The sequence below is a fragment of the Saccopteryx bilineata genome, chromosome 3, assembly GCF_036850765.1.
Source record: "Saccopteryx bilineata isolate mSacBil1 chromosome 3, mSacBil1_pri_phased_curated, whole genome shotgun sequence".
Classification (NCBI taxonomy): domain Eukaryota; kingdom Metazoa; phylum Chordata; class Mammalia; order Chiroptera; family Emballonuridae; genus Saccopteryx; species Saccopteryx bilineata.
This window is the reverse complement of record NC_089492.1, coordinates 98,906,409-98,924,489: the sequence shown is the minus strand read 5'-3', so window position 1 is coordinate 98,924,489 and position 18,081 is coordinate 98,906,409. Positions and strand designations below refer to the sequence as shown.

Here is an 18,081-nt window from a genome sequence, read left to right as displayed (position 1 = left end):
GAGGAAAGAAAGCAGAGTTGTTGAAACAAGATTTCTTCAGAGGCAGGTAGAAGGTGGGCCTCAGTAGTCTTAAGGTATAAAAATGGGTTAGGACGAGATAAGCACTGCATCACTCTACAAGGTAAACAGCATTTAATTACCCTGTCATTCAAGTTATAAACCAACTGTTTCTGATTTTCTCCCTTATGCCCCCAAATTCAGAGGTTCTCCATTGTCTGTGTTTTCAGAGTTAGTCATCTTTCTGTTCTGCACTACCGTGGCTCACCTTCATCCATAACCTTTGCCTTGCTCTTCCTACCCATCTATCAAATTTATCTTTTATAAAAAAATTTTACTTACTGATTTGAGAGAGGAAGGGCGAGAAAGAGAGAAAGAAACACCGATTTGTTGTTTCACTTATTTATGCATTCACTAGTTGGTTCTTTTATGTGCACTGACTGGGAATTGAACCTGTAACCTTAGCACATAGAGATGATGCTTTAATCAACTGAACTACCTGACCAGGGCAATTTATCTTTCTGAGACACAGATCTGATCATGTGTAACTCTCAAGTTAAGACTTCAATGAAAGTAAGAAAAAAAGAAACATTATTATGGTAAAATTGAGTCACTTTTTCTTCTTAAAACTCCTTCAATGTTAAAGTATCTGAATTAATATTAAAAATCTATTTTAAAAATTATATCAAACAGTCTTGATAATTCCTGTGGAACTTTACTCACTCAATGCTCATTGTCTGATCCTGACTCACCTTTACACCTTTGCTGTACCTCCGTTTATCTTCTTTGATGAAGACAAGTCTTGCCTTCTTACTGCCAAGACAAACCCTAACTATCTGATTATATAACTATACCACCGTATTTTTATTCATTTACCTGTTGATTCTTGGGTTGTTTCCAGTTTTTTACTATTATAAATAAAACTACAATAAACGAAGTATGTAAGTCTCTGTGTGGACATACGCTTCCATTCCGTGAAGGTAAATAACCTGGGTTGTATAGTAGGTGAATGTTTAACTTTAAAAACTGCCAAGTTGTTTTCCAAAGTGGCTGTACCATTTTATATTGCCACCTGCACTGTATGAGTTTCTAGTTGCTCTACATCCTTGAAAATATATCGATTAACCAATCTTTCTATTTTTAGCTATCCTGGCTAGCAAACAGTGATGATTCACTGTATATTTAGCCTGATTTCCTTAATGTCTAAAGGTGCTAAATATTTTTTCATGGGCCTGACATTTATGTATCTTTTTTGGTGATGTATCTGTTCAAATCTTTTACCTACTTCTTAAATGAACTGTCTTCTTAATTAATGAGTTGTAAAAGTTGTTCGTATATTCTATATAAGAGTTTTCTGGCCCTGGATGCTTGGCTCAGTTGTAGAATGTTGGCCCCAGGTGTGGAAGTCCTGTGTTCGATTTCCAGTCAAGGCACACAGGAGAAGCTACCACCTGCTTCTCCACCCCTCCCCCTCTCCTTCCTCCCCCCCCCCCAGCAGCTATAGCTGAGCAAGTTGGCCCCAGGCACTGAGGATGGCTCCTCGGCCTTGCCTCAGGAGCTGAAAGAGCTCGGCCTTGCCTCAGGAGCTGAAAGAGCTCGGTTGCCGATCAACCAAGCATTGGCCCCCAAGCAACCAATCATTGGCCCCAGATGGGCAGAGCACATGGCCTCAGATGGGGCTTATGGGGGGTGTTCCTGGTCAGGGTGCATGTGGAAGTCTGTCCCTCTGCCTCCCTGCCTTCATGCCTCTCACTTAATTTTTTTTTAAAAACATGTTTTCTGACAAATGTATGTTTTGCAAATATTTTCTCCTGTTCTGCAGCTTGCCTGATTATTTTCAAAAGTTTTAGAACAAGATTTTAAAAATCTGATAAAGTTCAATTAATTGATTATTTTCTTGTGTCCTATTTAAGCTGTCTTTGCCAAACCCAAGGTCTCTAAGACTTTTCTCCTACATTTTTGTAAACAAAAGTTTTATAGTTTTAGCCCTTACATTGAGGTCTTTGACCCAGAGTTTAACTTAATTGCTGTATATACAGCATGAGATAAAGAGTCAAGGCATATTTGTTTTTAAGCATATGACCAAAATCTTGAATTCAATTTTTCCTCCTCAACCTTTCTTATACCAACACTTCTGCATTTGCTCTTCTACTTAGAAAGTTCTTTACCTGGAAGGTTTATCCCCATTTAAAAAACTTCAACTCAATACCAGTTACTTATCTAAAGGGTCTCTCCTAGTTTACTCACTCATTATCCCCTTTACTTCCTTCACGGTCCTTATTACCATTTATAATTATTCTTAACGTTATCTGGAAACCTTATTTCTTTTGTGATTCTTGTATCTATTTCTCCATGTTTAGTCCTGTACTTGGCACATACAAAGCTCTTAATATCCGAACTAAATGAGTGCATTCTCAGTACAACTGCCTCAAATTTCTTTTCTGGATTATGTTCAGCAGCTTAATATCCTGCTCTTAAGGTATTCTCTACACTATGCCAGAATGATGTTTCTAAAACATTCTGTAATGTCTTTATATTTAATGTATCATCCATTGTAATATACACCATTATCTTGAACCAGTAGAAAGAAGTATTGCCTATGAGAACTGTAAAACACAATTGTGCCTGACTGGTAGTGGCATAGCAGATAGAACATTGACCTGGAATGCTGAGGTCCTCTGTCCAAAACCCCTAGAGGTTGCTGTCTTGAGCACGGGATCGTCAATATGACCCCACGGTTGCTGGCTTGGCTGCAGCAACCCGCAGTCAAGACACATATGAGGAGCGACTACAAGTTGATGCTTCTCATTTCCGTCTTTAAAAAAATTAAAAATGACGCAATCAGTTGTAAGATGCATTACAATTTCAGAGATGTTAAAGTGCAAGAAATATTGGCCTCTTAGAATTAATGGATTACTGTAAATCTACCTGTCACTCCTGAGCTTAAAATCCTTTAATGGCTCTCCAGTGCCCTCAGGATAAAAACTAAATTTCTTTGCAAGGCATAAGAAAACCTTTCACTATGGGCTCTGTCTGCCAGTCTAGGCTCATTTCTTGACACTCCCAACCTTACACCTCATGCTTCAGTTTATTCTGAATTCCTAAACTAAGCACTTTAACTCCTCTTCTGTGGCTTTGCACCTGGATAGTCTTTCTCTCTGGCATACGCTAGTCATCCCTGCATGCCTAAATTAACATGTATTCATCATCCATCTACCCATCAAATATTTACTCAGGGCCTATTATGATCTTAGCCCTATGTTTACAAAAAAAGTGCCTGGCATCAAGGAGTTGAAAATATTACAAAAGAATCACACTAGCAATAGAAACAGTAAGTACAGTAACGATATCATGGAAATACAAAGAAAAGACATACGATTCCATAAGGAAAGACATACAATTCTGTAAGGATGATTAGGGACACAGAACTCAAGAATGGCTTTGTGGAAGAAATGCAGAACAAAGTCTTAAAGGATAAAAGTTAGCCAGGTAAAACGGAGGTAATAAGATACTAAGCTCTTATTCCAGTAGGTATAAAGTAACAGAAAGAATGTAAGACTGAAGTGGGGTGTGTATATGTGTGTAGCATGAGCAGGGGTGGGGGCAGACACAAAGCTCTTTATGTAGTGAGAATGCAGAATAACAGCGGGCAGAGTACAAATGGGAGAGGTGAGTCCAGATGGGAGGGATAAACTGAAGTTAGATGATGGAGACCTTATCTACAGATATAGATTACTAAAGGGTTTTAACCTGTAAAAAGGTCAACTTACTTTTAGAGAAAATGCTCTAGAGCAGGGGTCGGGAACCTTTTTGGCTGAGAGAGCCCTGAACGCCACATATTTTTAAATGGAATTCCGTGAGAGCCATACAACGACCCGTGTACCTTATGCATTATCCAATAAAAATTTGGTGTTGTCCCGGAGGACAGCTGTGATTGGCTCCAGCCACCTGCAACCATGAACATGAGTGGTAGGAAATGAATGGATTGTAATACATGAGAATGTTTTATATTTTTAACGTTATTATTTGTTTTATTAAAGATTTGTCTGCGAGCCAGATGCAGCCATCAAAAGAGCCGCATCTAGCTCGTAAGCCATAGGTTCCCGACCCCTGCTCTAGTCTAGAGGCTACAGGAAGAGCAGATTTCAGGGCAATGGTCTAAGTATGAGATAATGAGGACCAAGAACTAAGTAGTATGAATGGAAAAAAGGAAGTAGCTTTAAGAAATGTTTAGGGATTAAATGATAAAGTCAGGTTGGGGACATTTTACATTTATGAATTCTGAGGGACATAGAAGCAGAACATTCTATTAAGTACATAGATAATTCTGAAGTGTCTACAGCCATACTACCCTGAACACGCCCGATCTCGTCTGATAATTCTGAAGTGCTGAATACAGATAACTGTATATTGGCACCAATAAGTAGCTATTAAGACCATGAAAATAGATAAATGCTGATGTCACCTCCTGCAAGAAACCTTTAATGGCAGTCTGAATTAGGCATTTATCCTAGGTGCTCCAGAGCACCCTATATTTACCTTTTTAATAAGAATTATCATATAATGAATTTATTGATTTATCTGTTTTCTAACTTTACCTGAAGTCCTTTGGGGGCAAATACAGTGTCTTTTATTTCTTTAATCTCTAGCACCTACCCTAGTACATTGAAAAGATGGAAGAAACAGCCAACTGGCCACACAGTAAATGGTGTGGGTAATGTTAATTACCAAGCCCCTGCTATATGCTAGACATTGTCCTAAGTACTTTATAACTGTTATATCCCTAAACCTTCACCATAATCCTAAAGGGATTTACTATTATCATCCCAATTTTGCTGATGAACAAATCGAAGCCTAGAAAGATTATTACTAATGTGCTCAAAGTTATAGGGTAGTAGGCAGTGAAATCAAGATTTGAGTCCAGGCAGAAGAAATGGTAAATAAATGAGAAGAATAATTTTGCCTAAGAGAGAGTGACATTTTGAGCCGTGCCAGGATAACAGCAATTTTTTAGAGGGAATAGGGAAACAAATATCTAAGCAGATAATAGTAATAAATCATCAAGGCCCCCAGATATTTATATAAATAGCCAGAAAAGACCAGAAAATTTTCACAGCTACTTTCACTCCTACAGCTTAATTTGACATAACTCTCAGCATTGGGATTCCTTAGTATTTGAATAAAAGAGTGATTGATCTCCTAAGGTACAAAGAATTAAGTAAGAGGCAGAAAACAAAAAGAAACTGAGTAAGCCCTGACCAATCAGTTCAGGTGGTTAGAGCATCATCCCAATACATCCAAGTTGCAGGCTTGATCCCTAGTCAGGGCACATAACAAGAATTAACCAATGAATGCATAAATAAGTGGAACAGTAAGTCAATGTTTTTCTTTCTCAAATCAAATAAAAATAAAGAAAAATAATCAGAATGAATGCTTGTTTTTCAACTGAGAAGTCTAAAGGGTATTTTGAAATTTAGACTATTAGAAACTTAACTGGAAGAAAAGACTATAAAAATGATTATCGCAGTTAAACACACATGTGCATGCACTGACGCGCACGTCATGTGTATATATATGTACCCTTCTCCTCCAGTGTTTGGGCATTATAAAAGTTGAACCAAAGCCCTCTAAAAGATTAACCTACAAGACTAGAAGCAACAGTAACCTCTAGTACACCCAAAGATACAGTAGTAATTCTATTTCTGAGCAGCAACCCAACTGAAACAAAAATTTAGGCTAAAAGTCTATAAACCAGGAAGGTACCAATTTAGTTTTAATCACAGTGAAAACCACCATAATCCCAGGGTTAAAAGCCAATGATAATTTTTATATTTTATCCTACTTTATCATGACATGAATGGTTTATACTCTCTGATGACCTTTCTGATGTTAGCCTGATAGTTTGTAAATACTAACGAATTTCACCATACTCTAACACTCACACAGTAAAGTTATCACTGAGTTGCATACTCAGTCTCAAAATCTAAAAGTTCTTGTTATTCTCATTCATAACATCCTCTTATTCTTGCACCTATCCCAATCTCTTCCTCTAAAACAATAATTTTTTAAGTCACGACTTCCTGTTTCAATAACTTTCTGCTTCCACATTCAACTTAGCAAGTATTTATTGAATCATTCCAAGGCTAGCTATCTTACTAATAAATCATCCCTGCCTTCAATAGTTTGTAATCTAGCAGGAACAAATATAATATACCAAAGAGACATAACAACAAAATTTAAAACAATTCCAATAAGAGACCCCACCCCCAAAAAAAACATTTTCAAGGAAGTAATTTTAGGCCTCAAAGGATGGGGAATTTTTGATTAGGAGAAAGGTAAAGGTGATCCATGGAGAAAGAACTCTAGCTGATACTCAAAATCTCTGATTTATTACAGATTTCCCTATCAATGCTCTGTAGCTCCAACAGCAGACGTCTTCCAATCTCCACATTGTCAAAGCTCCCTACTTTTATTTCAATCTCTTCATTTCTGAGAATACTGAGAACTACATTATATTCCATCAAATTCTATCTTTTCCATTTGGAATTCTGTCTGTACATTTCTCCTTTACTCTTGTCTCCCAGGAAGGTGTACTTTAGTCCTGTTCATTTCTGGCCACAAAGTTTTTAAAAGTACTTTTTGAATAGAAATGACCAAGCAAGGGTTTGACTCTCATAAAAAAATGGAATTCTGTAAATGCTCCCTGGTCTTGGATAATATCCACCTATATACTTCTACACACAAAGAGCAGCTTAGAAGTCTTTGATCTGTTGTCAAAATAGTAAGACACTCACCCATCCTCTACCACAATTATGAGCCATTTTAGCCCAAGGGCCTCAATAAGGAAATTCACACCTTCCAACCTGATTAATGTATTTACTTATCAACAACATTTACTGGAAAACCCATGACAATCCCTGTCTTCTCCCAAATGTTACTTGGAGTAAGAGTCAAATGATACAGATCTGTGCGATAGACACCATCTCAGATTCTACATAATTAAGAATGCTTCTTTTGGAGAACTAACAACATCCTCTAGGGTCCAATTTTGCTTCCAGGTTCACTCATTTTTCAAGTGGCAGTTACGATGTTTGTTACTTTTGGTTTACCAGCAGTTTCTAGGTTTAAAATTACTATTCTCACCTTCAGATAAATCTGATTCGTTTGCTTTTATACCACTGTGTACTAACAGCTCATCTTCACATAATGCCACTGGGCTGTATGCACAAATTACATTTATTTGGTCACCTCAAAAGTTCTTAATAGGTTTCCCAGACACCAGCTGTGATATAATTTGTCTTCCTAGTAGTTAAAACTGCTAAAGCAGCGGTTCTCAACCTGTGGGTTGCAATCCCGGCGGGGGTCGAACGACCAAAACACAGGGGTCGCCTAAAGCCATCGGAAAATACATATTTATTATACATTTTTAAGTAAAATATGTATACAATATATTTTTAAATAAAATATGTATACATTTTTAAATAAAATATGTATACAATACATTTTTAAATAAAATATGTATTTTCCGATGGCTTTAGGCAACCCCTGTGTTTTGGTCGTTTGACCCCGCCGGGGTCGCAACCCACAGGTTGAGAACCGCTGTGCTAAAGTGTTCCCTGGGCCTTCTATTTTACTGCAAAGTACAGGTAAACTTATTCTTCTTTGGGCAGGGACTCAATTACAACTGGTGCATATATTCTGAACATGTGCTGTCAAAAGGAAAGAATTCTCCGACAGAAGAGAAGGTATGTGAGAAATTTAAATGACTAGCACCTTAAAAACTATTGAGAAAGCTTTCTACCTCAGTTAAGTTTCTGGCATAACATACTAAAGAAAAAAAAACACGAAGCTTAGCATTTATACGCCCCCCTCATCTACAGTTTTGCTTCCCAAGATTTCAGTAATCTGTGGACAAACATGGTCCAAAACTATTAAATGGAAAATTCCAAAAATAAACAATTTGTAAGTTTTAAATTGCACACCATTCTGAGCATCTCACTTCATTTCATTACGTAGGCACCATATCATCACGTATCATCACGTATCACCACAAGAAGGGTAAGTACAGTACAGTAAGACATTTGGGGAGAGGGGAAAAAAGCCCATATTCACATAACTTTTATTACAACATACTGTTATAATTGTCTTATTTTATTAGTTATTGGTGTTAATTGTGGACAAGGCCCCCACTGGGGGTGAGGACGACAGAGACACAGAGACCCGACTCCAGGTTCGGGGACCAGGTTCAGTGATGCAGATCCGCTTCATTCAGAAAGCAAGCTAGCTTATATATACACAGGCTCAGCCAACAGAGTGTTCCTCACAGCCAATGGCTCACAAGATCAGGGAGCTGCCTGGTTGGTGCTGAGTTACTTCCTTACAGCGGGCAAGCTCCCTCCTGGGTGTGCCTAGGAGGGTTTCAGGTGCTAGAGTGTTCTCACAGCATTGCATCAGCCACAGCTGCTAGGAATGTGCTCTGCGCTCTACCCACATTTCCCCCTTCTCTTTAATTAGGACCAACTGGATTTGATGAATGACAGCTTGCTACTGTTGTCTCTACGGGCAGGACAATGCCAGGGTGGGGAAAGCAGCCCAGACATGGGGGTCCGCCCGCGTCTGGGAGTTAGCAGTTATTAACCGAGACCAGGGCCCAGGGGTCCGTTAGGGGCCACTCTCTGGTCCTGCTCCGCCAAAGCCCTCATATCCCCCCAGGTAATGGGGTGCACACACTGGCCGTGAGGTCTTCTGGAGACTCGCCATTTCCTGGGTTGGGGGGCTCATCGGAAGGGTCATCTTGGCACACCGGGATGTTTCATCCTGGGATCCAAATTGGCTGAAGACTGTTTTCTGGAAAGACACAATTATAACCTCTCCCTTGCATTAGAAGAGGGTGTGGTCCCCGCCACTGAGCTGTGGCTGGGTCCCTCCAGTGTACCAACAGCAATGGGGTCGGTTGCTATGAAGGCCTCCCCAATGCTTGCAAGCGGGAGCCACGCCACCAGAATTAAAAGTTAAATAAGTGAAAGTGAACACAGCACTGAGGAGCACTTCTCCGGGTGAGGCCCAGGGCATTGGTTTTGTTTCTGCGCACTCAGCCATGAGTGTGTTAAACTCAGAGGCTAAGCCACTTTCCTCCTCAGTGGAGGGGGGCAAATAGGGAGGTAGGGGCTCCTAAGGGCCTTGGCTGGAATGGCTAGTAGGGTAGGAGTGAGACCGAGGGGGAAAGTTTGCCCTTCATGTACTTCCACTGAACGGACACTCCAGAGAGCTTGGGCCCAAGTATCGGGGTCCCAAAGAGGCGCATCCCGAAGCCAAGTGTTGAAACCTGAGAGGATTTCCTAGTAGGTACAAAGATCCTTTTCACAAACTTTAACTTGCCTACTCTGCAATAGGGTGTGCAGGGCTTGAGCCTGCGGGGCTCGAGAGTAAAGGTTTCCTGTTGCAGAGGGTCACTCACCCGTCCTTTGAGTGCTGGCTGGTTCCCTGTTCAAGGCGCCAGTATGTGGACAAGGCCCACCAGGGGTGAGGACGACAGAGATGCAGAGACTTGAGTCCAGGGACCAGGTTCAGTGATAAAGATCCGCTTTATTCAGGAAGCAAGCTATCTTAATATACAGAGGTTCAGCCTATTGGGTGTTACAGCGTGTTCCTCACAGCCAATGGCTAAAAAGATCAGGGAGCTGGCTGGCTGGCTCTGAGTCACTTCCTTATAGTGGGTGAGCTCCCTCCTGGGTGTGCCCAGGAGGGTTTCAGGTGCTGGAGTGTTCTCACAGCATTGCATCAGCCACAGCTGCTAGGAATGCGCTCTGCGCTCTACCCATAGTTAATCACTTACTGTGCCTAATGTAAAAATTAAACTTTATCACAGGTAGGCATGTATGTATAGGAATAAACAATATATACATATTGATTGTTCCATCTGCAGTTTTAGGCATCCACTGAGGTTCTTGAAACATATTCCCCGTGTATTAGGGAGGACTACTATATTGCTGGCACACTAGAGAGGATAAACTAAAAGAAAAAAACTAAAAATATTGAAATGACTAGTTAGGTATGTTTCTACTGTGATATTTACTGAATGGTAATACTACTATGAAGTGATGTACACTGCTCACAAAAATTAGGAGATATTTTATCACTTCATATTCATTTAGAAATATACCGTAATTTTTGTGAGCAGTATAGTTGAACGTCATTAAGCCTAAGCAAACACATTACTATCATTCAGTTTTAGCCATACCTGAAGCCTAGTCATTGTCCTCAATATCACCACCATTAGCAAAAAAACTACATAATAGTTGTCTTCATCAATAAGGAAGTTGACCTATACTTTTAATCAGATTTTGATAAAAGGTTTCCACCCTACTTTTCCATGGGAATTGAATCTTACTTCTAAAAAAAAAGTCCTCTAGAAAACATCATTCTCTGAAGAAGATGCTAACAATTATTGTCCTATCAGCAATTTATGTGAAAATGAAAACTATAAACTCTGACTTCGTAAGGGCCTAAAAAAATTAAATGTCACATATAAGAAAAAAAATCTCCACATTATCAGAAACGACTTTCCTTATTAATTGAAGGGAAAATATACAAAATCCCTACAAAATAATTTCATTGTTTTTTTAAAAGAATTTTATGAAAAATTCATTTATTAAAAATATTTGCTTAAAATGTTTATTCCAAGTATTCATACCATTAATATCTTAATCCTATTTATGTCAACATTGACAGGTGATCTTTATTAGGTTCTATACAAATGCTAATAATGAAGACTCAATACTTTCTACAGCATACTATATATAAAGCTGTTTAGAACTGCCAATAATAAAGTTAATAAAACTTTAAACATGTACCTCTCTTGCTGTTTTAATATCAATATTGTAAAACATAAATGGTCAGGCAGACAAATTTCCCACTAAAGAAAAATAGAATAATTTTTAACAATAAATTATGCTCATCTCTAAAATACCATTTTCAAAAATTATTTAAGCCCCCCTCCCAATCAATCCATTTTATAGATAGCAATTCAAAGCCTGTGTCTGGTAACAAACTAAGAATAATCACTAGTGGACCCCATTTCAAAATATATTCAAGTTAGCACATTTTAAGAATAGAAATCAAAGTAAATTTATAAAGTAGAATCATGGACAAGAACTTAGTATCTAAATAATAAAATTATTAATAAGAATTAAGTCCATACTACGTGGAAAAAGTTCCAATGTAGAGTCTGCAAGTGGCTCTGCAGCTCCAGAACTTGGCAAGTCACCACTAAAGAGCCTTTAACAAAAGTGATCCAAAACTCACTTTAGAGACAAAGGAATTACAAATAAGGATGACTAGAAAATGTCCAGAAAGGACAACTTACAAAAAGTATGTTCCTGGGAAATAGGAACTACAGCTATTTAATAGCATTTACATTTTATGACACTGAAATAAGCAAGTGCTAAGTAACCGATGTATCATACAAACTATTATCCATCTATCAAAAAATTTTTAAAAGCAGCCTTTAAATGTCCTTATAAATATCCCTTTACTTAAGTATTTTGATTAATAAAAAACCAAAGACATTTTAAATTTCTCAACACAAGATTACAATGTACTGTTGTTTCAGAATAAAAATATTTAATGATTTTGATTCTATAAACTATTTATGTATGTACATATGTATATGCATGTATTTATTAAGTGAGAGGAGGGGAGATAGACTCCTGCATGCGTCCTAACTGGGATCTACCCAGCAACCCCCATTTTGGGCTGATTTGCTTGAATCAACTGAACTATTTTTAGCACCTGAGGCTGATGCATTGGGACCAACCAAGCTATCCTCAGTGCCAGGGCCAATGCTCAAACCAATCGAGCCACTGGCTGCCAGAGAGGGGAAGAGGGCGAGAAGGGGAAGAGGGAAGGAGAAAGAAGCAGATGATTGCTTCTCTTGTGTGCCCTGACCAGGAATCAAACCTGGAACATCCATATGCCAGGCCAATGCTCTATTCACTGAGCCAATCGGCCAGAGCCACTAGACTATAAATTATTTAAAACCAGTTTTATAAAAAATATGATAAACAATAACCAAACATCATATAATTTTCTCTCACAATGTTTAAAATACTTCTAAAGAGTCAGAAGCTGAGGATACATATACCAATTATAGATGGAAAACTTGTTCTTTATACCAAATTTATCTTTCCTGTAAAGTCCCATACATTAACTGATCTGCTCCTCATTCTATTCTAACTCCAGAATCCTCTTATAAAAATCAATTTATAACCAAATAAAATTTTACCTGGTGTAATATTGGCAATACTCAATGCTGGTTCTCAAAAAAAATTTTAAATCACAATGTAACATTAGCTTAAGTGGTTTCTACCAAGTCTTTTGCCAAACTCTCAAGTCCCTTATCCTTTGTCATTTATCTTACTAACCACTAACTGAAAATTTGAATTCTGCCATCTTTAAGTCCCCACACCAAGGCCCAGTGTGCTTGATGGTGGGAGGGATAAGATTGGGAATCACAAAACCAGGCAGAATGAGTGCCCATTCCCCAAAGTTTCCCACCTCAATGCTCTCAAAGTCATTCAGCATTTCTTCCATATGTCTATGGCCTTCCACTTCTACTGTAAGCATTCTACACATTAACCTCCTTTTTTTTTTTAACCACCCAGGACTGTCTTCCTTTCTTAAAGGACATCACTATCCCCTGAAGAAAAAGTAGTAAGTAGTGGAAGTTCCAGCCCTGACAACTGTGATATACAGCCAAATTCACTTAGTTTTATCTTTTCCATGCTATCTCGTGTAAAGAGGAGACTAACAGTTTCTTACTTGCTCTAAGATCCCTTCTCAAATTCTCAGGAAGCCTGCCTCATTAATTACTATTACTCCTTCACCAATTTTACCTTCCTCTCTGCTGAGTTTTTGTCCTTAATATATCTTTATGCTCAAGTCATAACAACTTAAGAAACAAATTAGCCTGACCAGGCGGTGGCGCAGTGAACAGAGCGTTGGATTGGGACACAGAGGACCCAGGTTTGAAACCCCAAGGTCCACGCAGGCTCAACCGGCTTAAGCCCAGGGTCATTAGCTTGAGAATGGAATCACAGACATGACCCCATGGTTGCTGGCTTGAGCCCAAAGGTCACTGGCTTAAAGCCCAAGGTAGCTGGCTTGAGCAAGGGGTCACTCACTCTGCTGTAGCCCCCCACACCCCACGTCAAGGCACATATGAGATAGCAATCAATGAACTAAGGTGCCATAACAAAGAATTGATGCTTCTCATCTCTCTCCCTTCCTGTCTGTCCCTATCTGTCCCTCTTCCTGACTCTCTGTCAAAAACAAACAAATTAAACTTGGCCTTTAATTTAGCATCTTCTAGCTACAATCACCTTCCCCTTTCAGGCAAAATTTTTAAGAGTGGTTATAGCTGCTGCTCTCAATTTCATTGTTCTCAAAATAGTTGTTTGATTTGCAATTCTATCACTCCAGTTAAATTGCTCTTGAAGTTTCTAATCTCAAAAATGTGAAATCCAATGATCACCTCTCAGTCTTTGTTTTCTCTGACCTCTGTTGCAGGTGGCAATGTGAATCACTGTTTGCTACGCTGAAATATTGGAGCTCCCAGCAGAGCAATCCTGAGCATTGTTCTCATTCTACATCCTCTTTCCAACTCCTCAACTATCATCCATAAGATGAACATTTCCAAAATTTTATTCTAACTAAGACTAACATGAGCACTAGACCTATAATTCAGCTACCTATAGGTACCTATACCATATCTACCTCGAACTCAACATTCAGAAATTGAATTCATAATCTTTCTAACAAATTTGCTCCTCATATCCTGGTTAATTCCTGGCTATCATCTATCAAGCCTAGAATCTCAGAGGTATGTAAGACTGTTCCCTTAGGTTAGTAATTTGCACTGACATATTACAGTACAGAGGTAAGCCAATGAATATCCCCACACTTTTCTTACTGATGTCCCCCTACTCTACCTAGAAATCAGTAAGATATATGAAATGATACATTCAATTGTTTGACTAATGTGAAAGGATATTAAATTCTTCCTGGATGATTGGAGAAAGGGGAAAGCCTTTCACATCTGCTTCAAAATCAGAGTAGCAGGGTCTTCACAACTTTCTCTCAACCTATAGAAAACTCCATGCCTGGAAGTTAAAATTCCCTTCTATTGAGAAGTTAGCAATAAGTTTCAGAGCTCAAGTTCTTCAGGATTCTGCTAACTAATGACCACAAGTTTAAAATAAAGCTATTTATAATCATTTTAATCATTTCTGTAGTGATTTTAAGAGCACTGATTCAAAAATATGAGTGCTTGCCCGCTATGTTCAAGATACAATGTTAATTACTACATAAAACACAAAAAGATAATTCAGTTCTGACCTCAGTGAATTTCTTATTTAGTTGGAAGATACTAAATTCATACAAATACTATGATATTTTTAAAAGACTGTAAATATAATTGGTGGTATTACACAATTCCCAATTTAAAATAACAAATAATAAACTTCCAGAACTTCTTGGGAATAAAGAAAAAGAAACTAGAAAAAAAACTAATCACAAGTTGATACTAAAAAGAAACTATAGTTTTATACTGCCAGTTTTAATGCCACTGATAAAATATACAAGTTTTATATATTACTGTGTGATAAGGTACCAAGGAATTGCAAAAATTGTTAACAGTATTTTAAAAGGAAGAGTCAGGCCCCCTTACCCCTCCTTTCTGAGGAAGAAAAAACCAAGAAGAAGATAGAGCTTATCTGAAAACTTCCTCTTGCCCTTCCTTAAGAGCCTTTAGGAGACAATGTTTACATATCTTAATTAAAAATTACTCTTCCTCCCCTCCTGGAGTCATGAGAGTGACAAGTATACATCTAGAGCAGTGGTAGTCAACCTGGTCCCTACGGCCCACTAGTGGGCGTTCCAGCTTTCATGGTGGGCGGTAGTGGAGCAACCAAAGTATAAATAAAAAGATAGATTTAACTATAGTAAGTTGTTTTATAAAGATTTATTCTGCCAAACTTAGTAAAAATCTGACATAAAGTACTTGGTAAGTAATTATTATTATATGCTTTAACTTGCTGTAACTCTGCTTTAAAATTTTTATAAAGTAAAGTTACTTCCCTACTTTATAAATCACCATTACTGTGGAACCGGTGGGCGGTTAGAAAATTTTACTACTAACAGATATACAAAAGTGGGCGGTAGGTATAAAAAGGCTGACTACCCCTGCTTTAGACAAAGGGATCACAAGCCCACTCCCCTTGCTTGAAACACCTGTATTCTGTAACATTTTATATGTTTTCTAATAATCATCCTTCTGAAATTCCTTAAATGTATAAAACTTGTAAACTAAGCAAGTGGTGACTAGTTTATTACGTATCCTAATAAGCTATCCCCAACACTCTTAACAAAAGTAATTTAATTAGCTTCTCTCCTTATCCTAGACTAAACATTTCATTTCCAATTACTGTGGTGACAGGGATAGGCTGTAAACCCTAGAAGATTTGGGAATGTCTTTGATATGTAAAACAACATTTAAGCTATTGTGTTAATATGTAAAACATTTATCACTACTGTGTTATCTTGTGGTCTTGATGTATAGGAATGTTTTTCCTTTTAATAGATCCTATAAATAAATGTTGTAAGCTTATCAGTAAATGACTTTTGTACTGTACTCCCCCCTCCTTTTCCATCCCAACCAGTAAGTGATTATGTCTATATAACCAGCCTCAGAGCTAGATTCTGGGCTGCACAATTTAGGTTAGCTGTACCCCATGTATGTCGCCAACTTATGATTAAAGCTCCCCCTATAATTTCTTCTGTAACTTGCCTTGGTGTCTCTATGTAACCCGCAGATTACACTACTTATAACAACTGCAAAGAAAATGTCACAAAAAGCAAGACACTATCACACAATTACCTTTACTTGGGACTGATTTTTTCACGGAGGCTACATGATCTTCAGAGCTTGCAAGACGCCTCAAAACGTCAGCCAAAGCTGCCTTTAGCACAGTGATTTCATCTTCTTGTTGTTGTACTCGTAACTCAAGAGCTGAGAGGCGATCTTGAACATCAGAAGTACTTGCAGCAGATATACTATCATCTGTAAAATAAATAAAACATGAGATATTTTTAAAGTAAACTGCTTAAGAAAGAATCTAATGACAAGAACTATACCAAATACAGATAAGTCTTAAAAGATGAGAATTGAAAAAAAAAAGCCTTTGTAGACTAACTTCTACAAAATTTTTTTTTAGCTATTTGAACTAATTTAAGATAGTAAAAGTTAATGCATCTGATGTAATTATAAAAATTTCCCCAAGATCAAATTTTATACCAATATTATACCATTTTTTCCCATCAAAATGTTCCCCTGAATGTATCACTTTGTAAGCTTTTGGAAACTTGCAAGAGAGCAAAGTATTGAAAGCATCCTTTTTAAATTACCACATTATTACACTTCTCTATGAAAAATTTTAAAAACCAGGAAAATCGCTTCAGTTTTGCTTTCCATGTCAGATCAAGAACCACTCACCGTCAACATCAATGACCAGAAAGCACTCTTTACTATTACATTCCCAAAACCCCACAAAAGACTGCTATGTAAGAAGCAAAAGACTCTGTTGTTCCTTCTTTCTCCCTAATGTTTCAACCTTTTGAAGAAAAGTAACAGCCTCCATAAAGCACATAGTTAATATCTGCCTTAAGTATGTAACAATAACAAAAAGACTATTTAAATTAAATTTAGCTATAACAATCAGCATCCATATGTACAGAAAAAATTGCTACTGGCTATTTCACTATAAGCAGACAAATTCAGGAGGGAACTTAGATCTCACATTAAGAACGACTTGAATCAGAGTGCTATAAACTGGGTGAAACATTCACACAAAGCAGAGTGTGCCATTTTTCTCATACCAAAATATTGTAACCTACATCTTATAAAAGAATTCAAAATTTGAGTTAAAATATACACTCTCAGCATTTAAAAAGCAAAGCTATTACCATTATTATAAAGGAGTAAACAATATTCATATTTAAAATCATATGTATCTACTGACCTCTCAGGCATACATTATGTACTTATACTTTATACTCTCTTCTGTCTTTAGAGGTATTTCAATGACATTCTCTGAGGTGTACCAGTATAGAAGAAAAAATTGGCTTTAATTTTCAACTTAAAGACTTTAAAATTTGGTTCCATATAAATTGGCTGTACAGTATCAAGCAAATTATTTTATCTCTTTGAACCTCAATTTCTTCATCTTTAAATAGTATTACTATGAGGTTGGCATTCAATAAACATTTAACATACAACAGCAAAGTACAGAAGGTATAATCTGAGGACTTGGGTATGTTTTATACACAAAAGGCAGATTTATTAAACTCTGGGAGATGCCCAAGAAAAGGTCTAGTAAGAGCAATTCAGTCTCTCACTTCAGAAATTTTTATATTTGAGGTCCTTTTCATTTCCACGGTGGTCTAAAAGTCTAGCTGATCCATAATCTTCTCTGTGTGTTATATTATGGTCACTGGTTTTTTGTTACTGTTTTGGTCTTTCCCATTTTCCTTCCTCTGCTAGGAAGAGCCAGAGCTCTTCTTTTTTGTGGAACTACACTATTTTTTAAGATCCTATTAGGGCTATCAATGTAAGATGTCTCATTCTTCCCTCTACCATCTCGCACTATGAACAGATTGAACCATATGAAATGGCCTTTTCAATTGGTAAAATGACTAACTATTAGTAATTTCATATGGTTTAAACTAATACTACTAAACGGGTGATTGAGAGATAAAGACTAGACCAAATAAGTTCTCTCAAATTTCTCAGAAAAAGAGGTATAGCCCACCCTTCTTGGTTTGTCACACGTGGGGCTGTGAGACATAAAGAATCCTGACTACCAGTTCTAGTCTCTGAAGCCCCAAACCTTCAAATCTGAGTGCTGCTCTAATATACCTTCTAGCTAATTATGTAACCTAATAAATTCCCTTTTTGCAAGCCATCATTTGTCAGCCAAAGGTCTTATGTCAGTCACTCATAAGAACATGCTTTTTAAATTGTTCTCAAAT

At 37.6% G+C, this 18,081-nt stretch overlaps 1 protein-coding gene across 5 annotated transcripts in view; it reads right to left on the bottom strand.

The window, feature by feature from the left end:
• EML4 (EMAP like 4) overlaps positions 1 to 18,081 on the bottom strand; it is a 155,123-nt gene that overhangs the window by 82,353 nt on the left and 54,689 nt on the right. For all 5 annotated transcript variants that reach the window (XM_066267004.1, XM_066267001.1, XM_066267002.1 and 2 more), the window contains exon 2: positions 15,932 to 16,114. In XM_066267004.1, coding sequence (XP_066123101.1) covers positions 15,932 to 16,114 — 183 coding nt within the window. The remainder of the gene's footprint in view (positions 1 to 15,931; positions 16,115 to 18,081) is intronic.